Consider the following 20,891-nt stretch of genomic DNA (forward strand, 5'->3'; position numbering starts at 1 on the left):
TTTTCTAAATTTGGATTCTATGTCTAAATTTCATTATTCTAAGGTGAATTGATTTCAATCGCTATTAAAATCATGAATTAAATCAACAAGAAAAAAAGCTGACATAAATTGTTGATTTAAATTAAGTTGCTCAGTTTGAATTCATGTGATTTTCTGAACAATCACACCTTATTACTTGGCTGCTATAACAATTAAAATATATCGGGCTAGCTTGGTTATAGTGAATCTGGTTCCATAAACCATGGAGCAAGCTTTGAGCCTGTACACATTAAAAATACCCTTAAAAATGCAAGAATAATGTCTAGCAATCATAGCATCAAAGATACCTCCATTCATTCATTTTTCAAGCTATTTTTACACAGGCACAAAGCAGTTGGTTAGTTTAACATCATTATGCGCTGATGTGCAAGCAGACCTTGCAATCTGCATTGTAGCATGGATCGATTGTATGTCAGTCCTGCACCAATTTAAAAACAAGCCACAGGAGCTGGACAAAAGGCTTGCTCAGCCATTGATGCAATCATTGTGCCAGCATCTGTATGGAACTCTAAGTGAAGCCTGCACTTCACAGTCCATTATTCTAGGAAACAATGTACCTTCTAACACTTCCTTCTGTTTTTTGTCATGTCAGAGTGGTGGCAGCGGAGGTAGCAGATGCAGCCTTAGTTTTCTTTGTAGCCCACATGTGTTTTACACTGGGTTTTTTAGGTGAAAACACCACTGCATTTTCATTTGTGCCTTCCAACCAACCAGCTGCCTACACTGTATCAAGCTGAGTGGAATCAAGAGAAAGATCCTCTCAGCAGGCAGGATCCAAGATAGGTTTGGCCTTGGTTTAGCTAGCTCACAAATAATTTATCTTGTGTTTTTTCTTGGGCTGCAAAGACTAGACAATATTGAAAGGATGTCTTTTTACTGTGCAGAGTCAAATGATTCTGTGTTTGTGTAATTGAAGCTAAATGGAAATGGACTGCCTTCAAGTAGATTCCAACTTATGGCGAGCCTATGAATAGGGTTTTAAGGGTTAACAGTATTCAGAGGGAGTTTACCCTTGCCTTCCTCTGAGGCTGAGAGGCAGTGCCTGGCCCAAGGTCACCCAGTGAGCTTCATGGCTGTGTAGGGATTCGAACCTTGGTCTCTCAGGTCATAGTTCAACACCTCTAACCACTATGCCACACTGGCTCTCGTAATTGCAGGTAGTGGTATAATGTCTTTCATAATGTATGCTTGAAAGATATGCTATTCTGTCAGTGCATGGAGCCTGAAGCCAGCTGCCAGACAAGTATGGGTGATATAACATTTAAATATACCAGTGACTAGAGATCTGGGCATCTACCCTAAAAGTCAGTTGTAACCCCAACTTCCACCCCCCATGTGCCTGACAGAAAACTATAGCAAAACTGTCATCCAGAGGTTTTAGGGGTTGATGTGCAACATTTCTTAGAGCTCCTGCAGCAGACTATCTTCATGAAAAGATGCTTGAAGGAAGGATATATGCAACTTTGTGCACATGCGAGCTCACACACAACACACACATTTGTGGCACCTTATGGCTCCAGCAGTGTAATACCAATTTCTCCCTATCCTGCAGCAGCTGTCTCCCAATTTACTGGCACCACAGTGATTACTTTTTATGAACATGAGAAAAAAGCTTTGATAGTTTCTCTGTAATAGTTCCACTTTCTTGCTGGTGTCAATTCTTGGGAGTGCTTGACAGCATCAGGAACGGACCTGCAGTCTGCCGAGTGCCCTGCGGCACTTCACAAAAGTTCTTCCAAGAGTACTGTTGAACACTGTCAAAACTAAACCTTGTTACTTAAGAGGAAATAAAGATGCCCACACCAGCTAGCCAGGACACTGCAATCACCCCTCCTTTTCAGCCACAGGTGGACAGAATATTTAAAATCACTTAAACTCAGTTCAGTAACCCTGCAACATCCTCATAGACAGATTTGTGAAGCAGTGCACTTCCCTCACTTTCCAGGTTTTCAGTGCATGGTTGTGGATGTGGTAGGGATTCTTATCCACTGCAATGACTCCAAGTATGAAATCAGGGTTGTAATTCTTTAACATGAACTGATACAAGGTACAACCATATATATAATCTTGTGTATGTGGTGTGAAAATCTCAGTTCCTTCACTGTTCATCTATAATGAAGAAAATAAAACTTCTTGGTCTTAAAAGGAATCTTTTAACTATTGAAGCGAGTTAAGTAATAGGGGAAAAAATCTAAAACACTGAAGAGGACTAAAGGCCACAGCTCAGGCTGTTAAAACACTAGCATAAAACATTCTTGGGCCTATAATGAAAAACATTTTTAGCTTCCTGATGAACTCAGGCACTTCCCTTTACACAGGCAAATTTTGCAAAGATAGCAGGGAAAATTGGGTGGCTGAGATATTCTGTGAAATGTACAAAGTGTAACTTTAAAAAACAACACCCATCTAGTTCCCTTTCACTCCTCCCCATATGTAAAAATCACAGTATTATCAAACTAGTGGTAGCGGTAGCAATATTCTCCTCTCTCTCTCTCTCTCTCTCTCTCTCTCTCTCTCTCTCTCTCTCTCTCTCTCTCTCTCTCTCTCACACACACACACACACACACACACACACACACACACACACACACACACACACACACACACACACACACTGCAGTAACAGATAGGCTACATAAGGAGAATTGGGTGCCAGTATATGAACACCTTCATTCTGTGTTCCCTGCTGTAAATGTCTGGGAAAATCCCAATCTCTTACATTCCCTCTAGCATCTATTCCTTAAATTAGATTTTCTTGGGTGTGGGTGTGCGCGCGCGTTACTTTTGCTTAATAGTGGCTTCTATGTTCCATTATAAGCCTAGCCAATGATGAAATCACAGTCCTTAAAAATCTTAATCAGTTCTGCCATAGAAAATTCTTTGTCTTTCACAACCATACTTCCTTTTTGAAGCTAGATGGTTTGCTCTGCTGTCTGCCACCCAATTCCTTAAATGGGAGACAACAGCCCAGATTTTGGTTCTTTTGTTTCCACACAAAGGAGAGTTCTCCAGCATGAGCTCTATGTTTTGGTCACATGCAAAACCCTACTTAGCTTTTACACAGGAGAACTGTTAAACTCTCCCAACATAGCTAAACGAGTAGGAGGATTGCAGTGGCACCACTTCCAAGGCTGTTTCACACCTGACATTTTTCTTTGCATAGGTATCATTCATTTTTGACTACTGAAAAACATAAAAACTGAAAAATGACAAAAGTAGATTACACTATATTGTTATATGTACTTGTCCTCTACTCTTACTAGGATAAGTAAGGGATAGCTGTCAGAACTGAAGAGTGTGGATGGGATGCATCAGACGTGAAATAGCGAACTATCATTCTCTGAAATTCACGAATGAAATCCATGAGGCAGGGACACTTGGCCACATTCCTCCACCCCACCCCATTATAGGATTAGCAAAAGTCCACTTTGACTTCCTTCCTCAAGTAACAAATGGCGTTCCACTCCTTATATCGGCTCGATTATCTCACCCATTGCTGGACAATGGCCAATTTTACATAAAACATTTTTTCGTATGTATCAAAGCAGCTGGAATGTTCAGCACATTTTCTGATGCAGCCTTGCTGGCCCCTAATGCAAGGGCAACATTTGCTGTTTCACCAGAGCCAAACACTGACTTTTTAAAATGGTAGTTAAAGCAGCATTTTGAAAAGCAAAAAACAAAACCTGGCACTCTTTCTCTTAAGTCCCTTCTGAGACTGCCTCTCCTGTTCCATCATTTTAAATGGCTTTAAGGATCTTACCTCATCAAGTTCCTATTTGAATTCTATTACTGCCCTGTAGAAAGGCTCAGTTGGTCCTTGCAGCTGTTCCCCTCATGACCCCCTGCTGTATTGACTCTTACCACCTTCCTGTGCTGCATGGACTAATCTTCTTTTCCATGCCCTTGCCACTGCTGCCATCACCCTGTGCTTCTGCTGGTATCATCATCATCATGTATCTTTAACTCTGGGGTGATCCATTTCTATTCCCTCCCTCCAATTTAGTTAAGTTTGAGAGCGCCTGTGAGTGAGGAAGCTCAATTATTTCTGTTTGCCAGATCAAGAAGGATCACATCCAAGTTCTCCCAAACTGTACCTGAAAGAGCAGGGACCTTAAGCTCTCCACAATCCGAAGATCAACACCCAAACCTCTATGCCATCTTTCACCCCTAGGCACACTCTTACCCATTCTACAGTCCCTTCCCCACAAAAAAATATTTTAGACACATGATATACAGCACATTGGCAGTTCTGGCTATACTTACAACAGAAGATAGAAGAAAGGAAAGTTCTTGCTTTTATTGAGCTAACATCTATTGGGCAGGCATCTTTGAATTGCATGGCCAACAGAAAGCAGAATCCATAAATGAGAATGGAAAAAGATTCCACATTCACTGTCTTCCATCAGTCATGTTTCACTATGTGAGTCTTTGCCAACCCTGTTATATTTTTTTCAAGGTGCAAGACCTTACATAAGTAGGAAAGCAACCATTAACACCAGTTTTAAAAAGCATTGGGCAATAACAGCCTTGAAGAATTAGCCCTCCCAAGTTGCTGCAGGTTCAGATTTTCATCTGTTTAATGTGCCTCATCAGGACCAGCTCTGCTAGTTCTAAGTAAAGAGAAATGTGTCATTTTTGTAAATGATATTATTAATGACACCATCACTAGGCTAGGCATCTCATGACACACAAAACAAGACTTCCAAGCATCACAGGAGGATCCCCATTTTGTAAAGAGTGCAGCGGCAATGGGAAAGTTTCATGGTTCCACCATTTGGTAAAAGTAGGTCATTCTAATTTTTAAAGCTGCTTTTAATTCCTTTTGTCACCTCTCAGGCTAGCCCTGCAAGGAGTAAGCCGCTACGGATACCTTTTCGATAAAGGGGTCATTCTCAGTAGAGAAATGCAGTCAGTCATAACTGAGAACAAAGCAAATGCAGGAGATCTAAGGCTGGGGACAGCAGAGCGGGTATCTCCCCCCCCCCCGTTTCCTCAGTGCCTCATTTTTATATTCTCTTATATTTTATATTCTCTCTTCTAGGAGATAATTTCTGTCCCTATCATCCTTCCCTTCCCTCTACCTGCACATCCGCTAGATAGAGAGTGACCTCTAAACCAGGCAGCAGTGAATGCAAGATGCTTTTTCATGCATAGAGATGTCCCCAGGAAATTTCCACCACTCCTTGCCCTTCTGCCCTGGAGAAGTGCACATGTGGTAGGTTACATAAGAAAAGAAGAATCTGCCTCTCTCTCTTCTGAGCTCCCCATTGCACTCGGCCTTTCATGTCTTCCGTTTTACTGTTCTTTGTTGTTGATTTAAAAAACCCAGACCCCATTAAAAGGGCAGCACCCCTGGTTTCTAGATGAGCGTTGCAACACTGCACATGCAGGATCAGAGAGGGAGTCAAGACAACCACACACACACCCCAGTGCTCATTTTCTTGCATATTCTTCTTGCAGCAGACAGTAAAACAAAACACAATGCTGAAAGAGCAGCATATCTCCTGATTTATTTTGGGAAACGGGGAGGGGGGCGCTCTGTCACATTCCAACAGTCCAATTCTGAACATGTTTACTCAGAAGTAGGTCACACCAATGAGATTTTCATATGCATGCTTAGGACTGTTGCCTGCGTCCTGCATCTGCAAACATTGAGAAATGATGGGCATTCTGTCCTTCCCATCACCACAATCCGAACCCTGTGCTGCCATTCTTCCAATCCAGTGCTGGCAAGGTGCCAGCTGTCATCCCCTCCCCCACCTGGCACACTCCAAGGCAGGCCATGGTTCAAGCTAAGGAATTTATTCAGCCACCCACCCACCCACCCACCCCCAATTCCAATCCCCATCTCCACTCACTTCTCATGCACCTCCCCATCTAAAAGCAGGTAAAAAATCCAGAGGACCAACCTCGCATCTCCCTGCTCTCCTTCATCCGTCTCACCCTGATTTTCAGCTTCATCTGTCCCTTGTGCATGCCTGCCCAGAACTGGTCCTCAGAGGGAGCAATCATAACATCCAAAGGCATCCAGGCAGCTGGCTCCGTCTCTCTAATAGCAACCTCCTGCCCTTGCAAAACAACAGTTGGTGGAGGGGGGCAGCTTCCTCCTCTCAAAAAAAAAAAAAAAGGAAAGGAAAGAGAGAGCCCTAGGCACCCCCCAGATCCAGCTTTTTGGAGAAATAAAAAAGGGACGGAGGGAAGTAACAGGATGGAAATAGATCCCTGCTCCTTCTCAGCAGGATGATTCCCCTCCTCTCTTCACTCCTTGTGTATGCGCAGCGCCAACTCCAGTGAGCCTGAATGAGCTCAGCACATGAGCAACAGCCCTGCTGATCCACTAAGGAGCAGTCATAGCTAACGGGTCAGGCATGCAACCACATTCCTTACTCAGCACACAGACATGCAGTTTAACTCAAGGGCTGTACGACTGGCATATGGTTTGCTCAGTTGCTTAAAGAGACAACATCCGTTCCCCAGTTGCTAGTCTAACGAACAGCAGTCGGCTAGAGCAAAAGAAAAGAGCTCTGGTGCGTTTGTTTTGACAAGTTCAGATACCTGTATGGTAATATAAAGCTTTAGAATGCTGTGTGACAGATTCTTCATGTTAGTCCCAAAGCACCAATAGAATGCAGGAGGAAGTGTGGTACAGTGGGTAGAGTACTAGCCTTAACAGCTATGTCTGAGCTGGCAGCTTTCTGCACAATCCACTGCGGATATTTATGATGACTGGTGGCAGTGCAGTACAGTTGCATCCTTCCTCTTTAACTGTTTCAACTTCACTCCCTGCCCCCTGCCCCATATCACCTTAAGGTCTGTTCTGGACAGGAGTTCCACATTGCCCTTATTTCTGGCCATTGTCCCGCTCCTGCCCGCTCCATTCTTCAAGTGTGGCTTTTTACCCTGTTACATTTTTGTGTTCGTTCAGCTAGAACTCTCAAAATGTGGCATCACTGGCATCGCTAATCACTCCTAAAGTCTAAGCACCCCACTGCACTCTCATATCCTAACATGTAAGCTCCTCCTGCATGCCACTGTCTGCCCTCCAGTCCCAGGGCGAAGGGCTGTAATTCAGTGGTGGGGAACACACCCTGCATGCAGAACATCCTAGTTTCAATCCCCGGCATTTCCAGGTAGGGCTGGGAATGTCCCTCTTCTGCAACCCTGGAGATCCGCTGTCAGTCAGTGTAGACAATAGTGAGCAAGCTGGACCAATGGATCTGAGTCAACATAAGGCAACTTCCTATTTTCCTATCCTGTCATCCAAGTCTCCTGCTCCACTGGCCGCCACACTTTCTTTATCTAACTTCCATGGCTTTGAAAATGACACACTAAGAATTTATACTCTGTTCCACTGTCCTATACATTTCAGGGCCCTTGACACCTACGCAGCTATTATAAAGAGAATAGTGAGAGAGGCTGATGTTGAGGCACTGGCCAAGGTGTTGGCTTCTAGACCTGAAACTCTGGTTCACAGTGACTTGTGTGGAGCATGGTGAGGGTGCTGCAAGCCACATTGAGGACAGAGGACAGCTTGGTAAGGCACCTGAACCTTATGTTTAACAGGCTTGTTCTAGTGTGATAAGGACACTGGCCAAGTATATCCTTTCCCTCCTACAATTCTCTAGGTATTATTTGAATACACCTATGCACAGTGCTTTGATGCTTTCTAACTCTGTTCAGTGACTGAATGGTTCCTGGCTCTATAGAAAACTGTTCAGGATTAGATGTACAGGATAGGATGCATTGTCTCTTTAAATCCAACGATTTACAAGGACAAGGAATCTAAAGCTGAACTGTTTCATGGGAGTTCAGTGTTTTTCCTTAACAGTGACATCACTCCAGATGAAGTCACCAGCATTAAATAAACCCTCCCACTCCCCGCTTCATGATTGGAACCAGTGTTCTAATGAGACTTGTCATTGTAACAAATATGGGGTTGATTATTGTCAGATGTGGGTTGGAGTGTAGAGAAGCACAATGACGCTACTCTGGAAAACAGGGCCAGTGTTTAAACAGAGGCAGTATGTGGAATGTTGATCCTGTTAGCCCCCAGAATGTACAGGTCTACCCCTCCTCTATGCCACTGTACTATAGCAAAGCGGGGGTACAAGAACATCTGCATTACATGTGCTTTCCTAGTATTCTGAATTGTTTCCTGAAACTGGGTAACATGTTCACTGGGTAAAGTACATGTACCCAAGCAAACCTATTATTGCTTCCTAAAACTATTTTAGGAGAAAAAATATTCTGCAACCATGATTTTTCTTAATGAAAACCCATCTCATATTTTACAATGCATGATAGTCTAGCACAGGTCAAGATGCATTTTCCCCCTTAAAGACGCTGAACTGCTAAAAATGACTCACCCACCCACACAATTAAAAAGCCATCACAATAATCAAGCAAAAGTTTGATAATGTAGTTAAAGGCCTGGATTTAGAACTGAGGTGCCGCAAACATACCATTTATCAACTGAGAAGTCACTACACTGAGATGCATGAACTTCAGTTTCCTATCCTTAAAATGATATTTATTTCACTTCTTGGTTTATCTGAACTGGGAAAAACAGAAGGGACTAGAAAAAGAGGAAGGCCAAACAAGAGATGGATTGATTCCATAAAGGAAGCCACAGACCTGAACTTACAAGATCTGAACAGGGTGGTTCACGAATAGGGTTGCCAGGTTCAGGGCCTGAGACTGATCCTGTATCTTTAAGAGAAGAGAAAGTCAGCCAACTGCAGGTGTTCTTGCAACACTGTAATGGGAAAAACCACAAGGTGGAATTCTCCCTTCCCCCTGTACAACTTTTAAAGATACGGAAGACCTCTTGGAGGCTGGGCCTGGCAACCCTATTCACGACAGATGCTGTTGGAGGTCGCTGATTCATAGTGTTGTCGTAAGTCATAATTGACTTGAAGGCACATAGCAACAACAACAGTATGTACAAATTTGTCGGGAGCCCCTCCGCTTCTCCCCCCACCCTGCTCCCACCAGTGAGTGTCTTGCCCGGTCCAATTGTGACAAAAAGTGGCTTGGCAGAGAGGAGGAAGGAAGGGGGGCATTCCAAAGAATAATGATAGAATCAGGAAAACAAGTCTTTGATGACAGCATTACTAAACAGAACGTTATAGAACACAGGTCTGGAATACAATTCACTCAACCATGTGACACCCCCCCTCTCAGGGTGTGCCTTGCTCACACAGGCATCCTTCTCCAGTTTCAGCATATAGGACATCTAGGTTACAAGTTCTGTTTTAGGAGGCAAAGAAAGGGGCTTTCAGCCTCAACCTATACAGGATGATTCCAAATGCGACAAAGCAGATTTGGATTTTGTAACTGTCTTCTCGTCATTGTATCTCAAGTCACTTCTTCACGGCAGTTCCCTTTTCTTTAGTGTCACAAGATATTGGTTCAAATTTTATGCCTGACCCTCCCAATTTTCCCTTAGGAGTATATACTATGGCCTCATGTAGTTAGGTTATTCTAGGGATTTGAAACGAATGCTGATGAGGAAAGCACAAAAGCAGGATTACAGCTGAATGTCAAAAAGTCTAAAGTAATGGCAACAGAAGATTTATGTAACTTCAGAGTCGACAATGAGGACATTGAACTTGTCAAAGATTATCAATACTTTGGCACAGCGATTATCCAAAAGGGAGAGAATAGTCAAGAAATCAGAAGAAGGCTAGGACTGGGGAAGGCAGCTTTGAGAGAACTAGAAAAGATCCTCAAATGCAAAGATGTATCACTGAACAATAAGGTCAGGATCATTCAGACCATGGTATTCCCATTCTTTATATATGGATGGGAAAGTTGGACAGTGAAAAAAGCAGATAAGAGAAAGATCAACTCATTTGAAATGTGGTGTTGGAGGAAAGCTTTGTGGATACCATGGGACCACAAAAAAGACAAATAATTAGGTGTTAGAAAAAACTAAACCAGAACTATCACTAGAAGCTAAAATGATGAAACCAAGGTTTCAGTTTGGACACATAATGAGAAGACATGATTCACTAGAAAAGACAATAATGGATTGATCCCATAAAGGAAACCACAGACCTGAACTTACAAGATCTGAGCAGGGTGGTTCATAACAAATGCTATTGGAGGTTGCTGATTCATAGGATCACCATAAGTCGTAATCAACTTGAAGGCAATAACACACTCAAACACAGATGAGGGGTAGGGAACATTTTTAAGCAAGAGGGCCACTTTCCCACACAAGCAGCTTTCTGAGGGCTATATGCCAGTGGGGTGTGTGGTCAGATGCAAAAGTGGTCAGAGCAATGGATTTAATTCTTATCATTGTACAGTAGGTTACATTCTGCCATGTAAAAGTTAGAGGGTTCTGCACATACGCACACACACAAAAAATACACTATATTTTTCTCCATTCTCCTTCCAGGCAATTAGAAGGCATTATGATAGTTCAAGGATACATTCCAGCCAGGCAAAAGAACAGTGTGGTTTGAGTAGAGTCATGTGGGCCAAAAGGGGGGTTGCATTTGACCGCTGGGCCTGAGGTTCTCCACCCCCATTACTTAATTCAAGTAAGACCAAGTGAATTGCTGTGATTTCCTTTTAAAATCTCTTTTTGGAAAGACCACTGTATTTCTGAACTCAGATTTGTAGCATCTTTCAATACTCCCAACACCATAACTTTTTCCTAGAATGGAAGAATGAAATTAAGGTTGTAGATTTCTTTAACCAAGTTAGATTAAAAGTTGGCCATGCCCCTGGAACAGATCAGTCTTGGATATCATTTGGGGTGAAACAAAGTCCAAGAATACATCAGAAAATCAGTCAAGGAACAGACCATTTTGCATTAGTGTTTCAATATTACATAACAAAGCAGCAAGAGACTGTTATATTTATAACAGTAACTAGCCACAGCTAGCCACAACCTTTGAAGCCAAAGTACTGAAATTAAGAGTCACCATCTATGTTATATTATAGTTGCTAGACGACTGAAAGTTGTCAACATTGTCCTTAAGATTTGTGCTACATTCAAGGGGCTTTCTACTGTAGTAGCTACCCAACAGTAGAGTTACCCCATTTTGGAGTAAAATTGTATTTTGCTGTCCTCCAAACCAAGGTAAGCTGACAAGAAGCCCTAAGGCAGTTGCCTGAGAACAAGCCCTAAAGATACCTCCTTGCAGTGTGGGCTCTCTGCAGTTGCTTCCCCTTTTCTGAAGACTCAAGAGTTCATGTAGACTCTACATTTTAAAGGAAGGCACTACTAGGACTGCTAGGTCTGGGGCACCCCAAATAGAGAGAGTCCCTCCTCTTTCCCCTGAGACAGAGACTAGTTTCCCCTCCTAAACCTGTAGGAAGAGTGTGTGTGTGTGTGTGTTTGGAAAAAAGGAATACGATATGCAGAGTGGCTTGAACAAATGGCTTTAGTTGTAGCTAATTACAAAAAAGCATTTGCAAATAACAAAGGTATTTGCAGAAGCTTCCTTGGATGTAGGCAAGCCTTCAGCCTGCTTAATAGAGAATGGAAATAGATCCCAACACAATTAAAAGAAAACCTTGCAGCTCCTCCTGGAAGTTGGCTGATACAAACACATATTGAATGAAAATGCAAAATGCTTCAGTAACAGAACTAACCACTCTCAGTTGAGAAATCTATATAAAAGTGTTCAGTGGGATTACCATACACAGTCCTACCCCACCCCCAAACTCACTGCTATGTCTATTTATTTATTATTTGATTTATATGCCGCCCTTCCTCCCAGCAGGAACCCAGGGCGGCAAACAAAAGCACTTAAAACATCATAAGAACATACTTTAAAATACATTAAAACAAAACATCTTTAAAAACATTTCCTAAAAAAGCTCTGAAGACATCTAAAAAAAAAAGGTTAAAAACATTGTTTTTTTTAAAAAGGTTTAAAAACATATTACAACACCATTCCAACACAGATGCAGACTGGGATAAGGTCTCACCTTAAAAGGCTTGTTGAAAGAGGAAGGTCATTTTAAGAAGAGGAGCAACTAAGGGTGTATTTACATGAGAAAATATCACGTGTAGTTGTGATACACATCAGGTTAAGTCTTCCTCTGTGAAGCCTTTGGTTTTATTTATGTCCTACATTTATATCCTCAAAGCGGATACAACGTAACAAAATATTATAGCAATTCTAATCAAAATGAATAAAACATTTAAGAAGTTGAAAATATAACAAGCTCAAATCAATTTAAGAACAAAAACCATAAAACTGAAGGGCGCAATTTGAAATGGGAACTCACAAACACCTACAAGAGCATACCTAAAAAAAAGAAGTGTTCACAGAGCTCCAAAAGAAGAGGGCCAGCAAAGTGGGATTGACATTTTTTTCTGAGAGGAGGGAATTCTATCATTGTGGGTCCACCCTTTAAAAGGCCACACTACCAAGCCTTGAGACTGTAGCCTGTTCCTGTGGTTACTTTTTTAAAAAAAGCAAGGGAATACTAAGATGGTTTCCATTAGGTACTTTTCTCTGTACATAGCTGAAAATTACATTTCCCCCACGTTGCTTGACAGACAGCTCTGCAATACTCAAATAGTGAATAGATACAGGTATGTTCTCAAAGACTCTCTAGCCATGAACACATCATAATTTAAAGCAAGACTTCCCCCAAAGAATTCTGGGAACTGTAGTTTACCTATCACAGAGTAGCAATTTCCAGCACCCGTAACAAACTACAGCTCCCAGGATTCTTTTTTTGGGAGGGGTGCTTTAAATGTATGGTGTACAGAGCTTGGAAAAGTTACTTTTTTGAACTACAACTCCCATCAGCCCAATCCAGTGGCCATGCTGGCTGGGGCTGATGGGAGTTGTAGTTCAAAAAAAGTAACTTTTCCAAGCTCTGGGTGTGTACACAGCCTGAATCACTGCCTTCATGGATCAAAGGCCATGCCTCCATCCCACTATGACTAATGCTTCCAGGTCCACATTAGTCCACCTCATGGACACCACATAACTGGTTGAATTGCCCTCTTGGGCATCAGACCCATCCATGAGCAGAAAGACACTGGCAGTTTGCTGAGATACTAACCTTTTAAAACATTGCATTAACTTTTGCAGCTGCTCCTTGCTTTGCAGCAGACTCCCAAACTACAGTGGATGTTCATGAGGTGCTAACAAAGCAGTTTGGCAGCAGCAAACCAATGGGGCTATTAGCCTTAGTTTGTGCAGATGTGATCTTGTAAGACTTGAATAACATCAAACCTTGTGAATACATCACAATATATAATACCAGGCCCTTCCAGATTGGTATTTTTTTACAGGTATATTCTGCAACATGTAATTGATGCAATAATAGTGCACTAGTGGTGTATTTATACTGATCTGTCCATAGATCATTCCACTTTATAAGCTGTTCTGCAATACTTCCCCAATGTTACTTCAGTATTGCCATCTGGAGGAGCACTCTTGCACTACAGCACAACAAAAGCAGGTCAAAAACCCCAAAATAAAACACAACCAGAATATTTGTGGTATGAAATGTTACAAGATGTCAGCAGAAAGCTACCGGACATGCACTGATTGGAAATGAAGCATGCCCTGAAAATTTGCAGGTATGAACAGTGTTGAAAGTGGGATCATATATAACTGCCCTGATACCATCATGAGCACAAATAATCATCATGAACACACAGTAAAAAGGATGCCTGGATGGGCCCACTGTGATTCTAAACTATAGCTTTTGAGTAAGGACAGTTCTGTCCCTGTTATTCACAAACGTCCATAGCAACTGTTTTTGTGCGTGTTTGTGCAGAACTCCTTGCATTCATTCTGGAATATCCATTCAGGAGCAAGGCTTGATAAATGTTTAGGCCTAAGCCAAGTTGTACCCTGCCTCCCACCCACATCCATTTTAATTATCTAACATCCCTTCTCCTGCAGAAGCTATTGCACAATACCTGACAGTTGATATGGGAACTCAGAAGCCTGTTCAAGGCACTTAGATACAAATCCACACAAAAGATATTTCAAACATGGATGATTTAGCAGCACCCAATCATTGCTGTTCTGCTTTCAGCTAGAAGTGAAATAGCAACTCGGCTTCCTGACTTCTAAAACTCTGTAGCAGTCCCCCTTTCCCCAGCCCCAAATGTTGCAAGGGACAATTTTCATTCAGACCTCTGTGTGGAGGGAAATGGTTAAACACTGCCCTCCCAATCATGATTGGCTCCCTCCCACTGCAGTATTCTTGGGGGGGGGGAGAGAAAAACATTTTCAAGGCAATGCTATTTGGAAAGGGGAGGGTTAAAGTAATAGAAATGACTCCTAGAGAGGACAGAGAGTAGAGAAGGAAATGGCTAGAGTGCTCTATACACACAACCAGACAGCATAGCAGCACAATATGCTATCTACATCTGGAGAAATTATGCAGCTATTCTATTGCTCTAAAAAAAGTCAGGTTTTCTGAGCTCTGGGGAAAAAAACGGAGAAGCTTAACAGCAAAAACCTAAGAGCTGGATTTTTGTTCACAACATCATAGGAACATCAGAGGCTGCCTTATACAGAGTCAGATCCTTGGTCCATCTAGCTCAGTATTGTCTATGCTGACTGGCCACAGCTCTCCAGGCTTTCAGGCGAGGAGTCTCCCTACCTGGAGATGCCAGGGATTGAACTTCGGGCCTTCTGCATGCAAAGCAGATGCTCTGCCATTGAGTTACAGCCCTTTCCCAAAAATGCCCCATAAAGTGTGAGTAAAGCATGGCAACACCACAGTAAATGCCTAATGTGGAATCAGCCACAGTCTGAACTTCCGGTATTAAACTGAAAGCCATCATCACTGTCCATGATTATCTATGGATGCACACTAACACTGAGGAATCTCCCAAGGAATCTCCCTTGAGAAATAAAATTGCCTAAGGATCAATAATGCCTGGGTTGGGACAGTATCCCATTGGTTGAGGAGAGAAATGTACAGAACAGCTGATAGGCAACCACCAATGTTTAACGCATTGCTAAAGCATCTTCCTGAGGAACAGACTGCATCTGTTTCAGATGATTTAACCCTATGTAATAAATCTGAGTGCAAGGTTTTGTACTAGAGGACCACTGAGGTTTCTGTTGACACGCAGAGGCTAGCAACCCCTTTGGTCTGTATCTTGCAAACTGCTTCATCAGCACTTTATTAACACCCACTGTTAACAAGCTTTTAAGAAGTCTTAAACATGGATGTAGAAAGGATGGCTCTCTTAGACAATTTAACTGATAGCTCAGTGGTGATATTCTATAAACTTCTGGACTTGCATCTATTGTCATGCATCTGATGCAGTAGACTCCAGTCCACGAAAACTTGCGCCGTAACAACGTTCACTGTTTTATTAGGCAAAAGACTCTTCACTATTTTTGCTGTCACAGACTAACATGATTACCCCTCTGGAAAATGGTTTATTAGACAGATCCAAGCCTCCCATAAGCTTTCTTCTATAAAATCCCCAATAACACTCTCAGTGGCCCCCAGGTATTTTAAAATTTTCTAGTCCACATTCCTGTAGTTTCCTTACAAGCCTGTCCTGTGGAAGCTGTACTGAACTGGAAATGCCAAGTTCCTTCCAAATGGTGTAACAAGCCATACCTAAATGAACAATTCAATCTGTCACCAAACTTTAGCTAGAATTAAAAACAGTGCAGAGAACATGGATTGGCAGCATATTAAATCAAGCTGGAATTAGATTAGGATGCCAAGTTTCAAAACTCTCTCATTCTAAACACAGTCAGCCACTATATTTGGACACACATCAGTTCCAGCAGCACAATGCCCTCCAGCACTAGTGAAATACTGAGTGCCACCTCCTCAATTACAATCTGCATTTGCCTTGAAATTCTCTTATACAGTGACTGATCCACTTCTAAGAATGGTTAAGTATATCACAGCCTTAAAGCAGCATGGCTGCAAGGAAGATCAAAAGCCAGACATGCTTGTTAACTAATTAAACAGTCTATCTATGTACTGCCTTCAAGTCGATTCTGACGTATGGCGACCCTATGAATAGGGTTTTCATGAGGCTGAGAGGCAGTCACTGGCCCAAGGTCACCCAGTGAGCTTCATGGCTATGTACACAATCAAAATCTCAAGTCATCACAATGACTCTGCCAACTGAAACAAGTTTATCAGCTTTAATTAATTCGACAGTGGAGTTAAAAAAAACACTGTCTATATATCCCCTTCACTATAGACATTCTACTTAATGCTGGCCCAAGATAAGGTAAGAGCTCAGATATTAGATGTTAAGTTATAATTTGAACTATGCAACAATTGACCTTTTCGCTGTACCATTCCCCCCCCAAAAAATCAAATTTTCAAATACCTGAAAGGTATTCTGAATGGTTTCAGAAAGTTGTTTTTTGAGAACATTTCAACTACAGTATAGTTTGATGCAGTGGAAGGCTGTTCTGTTATCTTTATGTGCTGCTGCGTGATGAACAATTTGTACATCTTGTAAAAGCTATTATCAGAATTGTGGGCCTCCCCCATTGATAACCTTTTACACTAAGGAATCTGATCCTTCTCCTCTGTTTAACTTGCTAGTGCTTAGCCAATCTCTACCTATTAGTACACTTTTACCTCTTACCCCCACGGCTACTTAGCTTTCTTAACAGACTCTGGAGAAGAATATCTATAGGCCCATTTTAGAAGTTTAAATAAACTACACACTTCAATGCTACTGGTTCAACCATTTCCTTTACACATACTTGTAAAAACTGGAGCCCTGTTTTGCTTCCTTTACTAAGCACCATTAAACAACCCAACATAAACAAATGGAAAAATTAAATGGGCCGACACAAATATTGGCTCTTGACTTGTCAGGTGAATAGGAAAGTATTTCTCCACAGTTGTTAATGTGCCTGCATCCCTTCTTTTATATATATATATATATATATAATCTCCATCCCACAGGAGGCCAAGAAAATAAATGGATTTGCCGAGTATAGGGAAATAGGAGTGGAGGAAAAATGGTCATGTATGATATGCCTATGAAAGACACAGGCTCTCTGAAGCACTGCAGACTTGGAAGTGGTCTGGGAGTATGGCCAGATCTGTCAAAGACAATGTGTTAGCTGAAGAGCTGGGGGGGGGGTTGAGAGAGATCGCTCATCAACCACGCCACATTCCTTCCAAATCATGAGTGTAAATGGATGCTCCAAATTTAGAAAGAAGAGGGCTGGAAAAATCTAAACATTCTTCACAGAATTGATACAAGTTCAAGAGTAGGGAGGAGATAGGGCAGTGAGCTCACATATACATCAGAGCCAGATGAAAAGCTCCTGACTTGAGAAAAGGAATGAGAGGCGTTAGCACAGGTTGGTGATCAAGAGCAAAAAGAAAAAGGAACACACTGAGCTTCAGAAGAAGCTCCTTCAGTCACAGAATATGGGATTCTCTCAAACACATGCCTTGAACTGGCTGTAAAAAAATGATTTATTGAATTGCTACTGCTTATTCAGTGTTCAAATGCAGGCTAAATTTAGTGTTCTATTTAACTCCTGCCTACTTCATGCAACTTTTAGTATGAATTGTTTTATATCTGTAGCATACACATACATTCACAAATATTTCCATCAAGAATTACATGCTGGCATGCCCTAGTGTGCTCTATATGATGAAGAATATGTGCCTATTCTACACTTCCATGCATCCATCTATGAAAGCATGAAAGATGCCACACTTCAAAAAATCAATTGCCAGAGCCACCCCACCAGTCCTGTAATGTAGGGCCAGGCTAGAATTCATGTAATTTACTCCTTTGGCTGGTACCACTTCCCTTACGTTCCCTTATTTTCACAAAGAAGTTACTTCAGATCTATGGGATCTAAGTACTTTTAGCAAGCCCTCTAGTCTCTGCCAAGCCAGGGCCCAATCTATAACTACCCCTCTGCCAGAGACCAGATGGATTCAGGACCCATAACCTCATCTTGTATGTTCAGGGCAAAGCTCTGGTTCTGGTTTGCTTGCTCCAGGATAATGGAGAAAGGGGTCTCTGGTTGCAAACTGAGATTCTTAAAGCAACAAGCCTTCTGAGTGCCTCCAACTATTTCTATTTGGGAGGAAGGAAATAGCTATGGTAAACCCCAGAGACATCTGCGCTGCCCCTTTTAAAGCAGATTTACATGAAACACAGAACTATGGCTATATCCATCTGAGGAAACTATATGTGACTTAACACTGACCTACTATGAGGAAAGTACAAGCACTGCAGGAATACCTGCAGCGTTAGTCTCATTTGTAGTTAAGAGTCAGGTGGTAACAGAGCAACAGGTACCAGTTACAGTACAGTGCGCTTACTGTGGACAACTGCACACTTGTAGCAGTAATGGTACTGAGCTACAGCTCAGTGGTAGGGTTGGGAGAAACCTCTGCCTGAAACCCTGAACAGCCGTTGCCAGTCAGTGTAGACAATACTGAGCTAGATGGACCAATAGGTCTGACTCAGTACAAGGTATCTTCCTATGTTCCAATGGTATAAAATTTCCAGTGCAGACAATAGGGACCCTCAGGCTTGCTATTTTCCTCCATGATCTATGCCATTTTCTTCAAGCTTGTGACATGATAATGCTAATGGTTCTTCTATTAGAATGACCAAGTAAGTGCCCTGGCCCACATCATAACGCGTCTCAGCTCCAGCACCCATTTTTGTTAGTAGGGAAGCAAGGTTGTCTCAAAAGAGCTACTGTACTTGATCTTGACTTTAAATAACTGGTTCCATAACCTGTTTCAAGCACCAGTAAAGTAGGTTGTGATTTGTGCCACTGATGCTGACGCACAACCCTATTCTTGACTAGTTCTGCCCCATACTCCCCAAGAAATCTGTCTCTTCCATTCCTATTAGAAATAGACAATGCCTGCCTGGTGCTCTCTAGAGTGGAGTAAAAGGCCATTGCTGATCTGCACAGAAGCACTGAAGGCAGCTACTGTGTCAGCACTTGGGTCTGGCACAAGGCAACTCTTGTAACCAAACATAAAAGGGAAAAGAGATTGGTGAAGACCATCCCTGCTGACAGCAGGAACTTAAGAGGACTTCAAGCAACATGCTTGATAAGCCAATTTTAATAAAAGCACAGAGGTGTTGAGGGAGGGGCTGCAGATGTTGCTCTGGAATCAACAGAGGTTAAAGAACAGTCAGGCTCCTGCAGGAATAGCAGTGCTGGGAGGGAGGGAGAATGTAATGCCGAAAAAATGTTGGCTCGGATCCCTTTTTCAACGCTTCTTGTGATGTCAGGAAATCCATCTAAATCAACAGGCTTTCTCCTGCAAATGGTGGGCAGTAAGCAAGGCTTTCACACATACTTGCAAAACAGTATTGGCAACCTATCCACTGCCTGGGAAAAGAAGAAAAAATAGCCATATTTAGTTTCCTTCTTCTTCTCATCTCCCACCCACTGACCCCCACTCGCTGCCATTTAGAGAGACTTCGGGTCCATTGGAGCTACAGGAGCAATCCTGTCTAACCCTTGTCATTCCTTTGGTGTCCCTTTGATAGTCTGAGCCACTGAATTCCCTGCAGGTAACAGTAGCACCACGTTGCTACATGCAGAGGCATGCGGCATGATAAAAGCATTATTAAAGATGACAAAGGAGACCCATACAGCAGGTGTGCATGCCCAAGGCATCACAGGGAACAACGAACACCAGCAAGGGTAAGACAGAAAGGAGCCCTAGCTCCACTAAGGAGCTGCAGAACGCTTTCTGCAAGTGGGGAATTCTCACTAAGGCAGGCTTGCCTGGTTGCATGAGCAAACAGATTTTACTAGCTGTCAGCTGCAGGGAAATTCCAAATGGGGTTTCTGAAGCCAGTGGGAGTACTTTGTAACCCTGCCACAAAAGATCAAGGGTGATACTGTTGTTTACCAGCAGCTTTTCTGCTGATCTTCAGCTGAGGAGGAGTGTGGGTGGGTGGGGACACTAGTTTACCTGAAACATATACCCTCTCTTTATCCAGGGGCTTAGCCATCTGAGCGTTTGGTATACTTCCCTACCAAAGAAAATATAATCTACTTTACACATCCATATCTGCTTAACCAGATTTTTAAAATCTTAGCTAGACGATTTTTAAAACTCCCATTTGACTCAGATTTTCTTTCATCTTTGATGCCCAAGGAAAAATTATTTTTGACAGCCACTTCTCATAGGAGCCCTTTGTATGACCACCCAATAGAAAGCACAACCCATCAAGTATGAAGAAAGCATGAATGCATGTCCTGCTATGGCCCTCTTTAAAATATATGTGACCAACGATCAGGCACAAATTGGGTCTCTACTTGCACATATTGTAAATGAAAAAAGCATAATCCAAAAGTGCATGCATACTGCCCCGACATCTAATGGTCTCTGTGTGCACATGGACAGCCATATCAGTCAGAGTCCCCCCCTCCCAATGTGGAGTTGCAGCTCTGATACTTTGTTTGCACTATTAGTTTTGTTGCTTAAAAGAATGAATTTGTCCCAGGCAATTTTTTTCAATCTGAGGAAATCTATTGGATGTTACTGCTTTCAGGGTGAAGGTTGCCACAATTCTCCCACATTCTTTATATCAAGAACAAGAGTCCCCTTCATGCTTTTACCCTCACATGGTTAAATTACATACTGCTTGAATGTAAAGACCCCTATGTGGTTTACAAAAAACATTAAAATTATCAATAAAACAGTTAAACACAAATAATTAAAAACATATTTAAAACAATTAAAACAGCTACTAACTAACATTAAACAGATCAACATCTATGTGTCTGGAAAGGCTTGTGTAAACAGAAAGCTTTTAAGCAGGAGTAGAAAGGAATACAACAAAGGTGCCTACCTGATGTCAATACGCAGGGAGTTCCTAAGAGTAGGTGTTGCCACACTAAAAG

The 20,891-nt window shown here is 42.2% G+C and overlaps 1 protein-coding gene across 6 annotated transcripts in view; it reads right to left on the minus strand.

Moving 5' to 3' along the window:
- Positions 1-20,891, minus strand: part of DUSP8 (dual specificity phosphatase 8) — a 123,270-nt gene that overhangs the window by 19,251 nt on the left and 83,128 nt on the right. The window contains exon 1 of one of the 6 annotated variants that reach the window (XM_061610122.1): positions 5,952-6,295. The exons of 4 other annotated variants lie outside the window; for them this stretch is intronic. In XM_061610122.1, coding sequence (XP_061466106.1) covers positions 5,952-6,069 — 118 coding nt within the window. In that variant the 5' untranslated portion in view covers positions 6,070-6,295. Of the gene's footprint in view, positions 1-3,903; positions 3,990-5,951; positions 6,296-20,891 lie in introns of those variants that run through there. One more of the 6 variants, XM_061610123.1, reaches the window with a different exon arrangement.

Source organism: Rhineura floridana, chromosome 2 (assembly GCF_030035675.1).
Source record: "Rhineura floridana isolate rRhiFlo1 chromosome 2, rRhiFlo1.hap2, whole genome shotgun sequence".
In the NCBI taxonomy this organism is placed as follows: domain Eukaryota; kingdom Metazoa; phylum Chordata; class Lepidosauria; order Squamata; family Rhineuridae; genus Rhineura; species Rhineura floridana.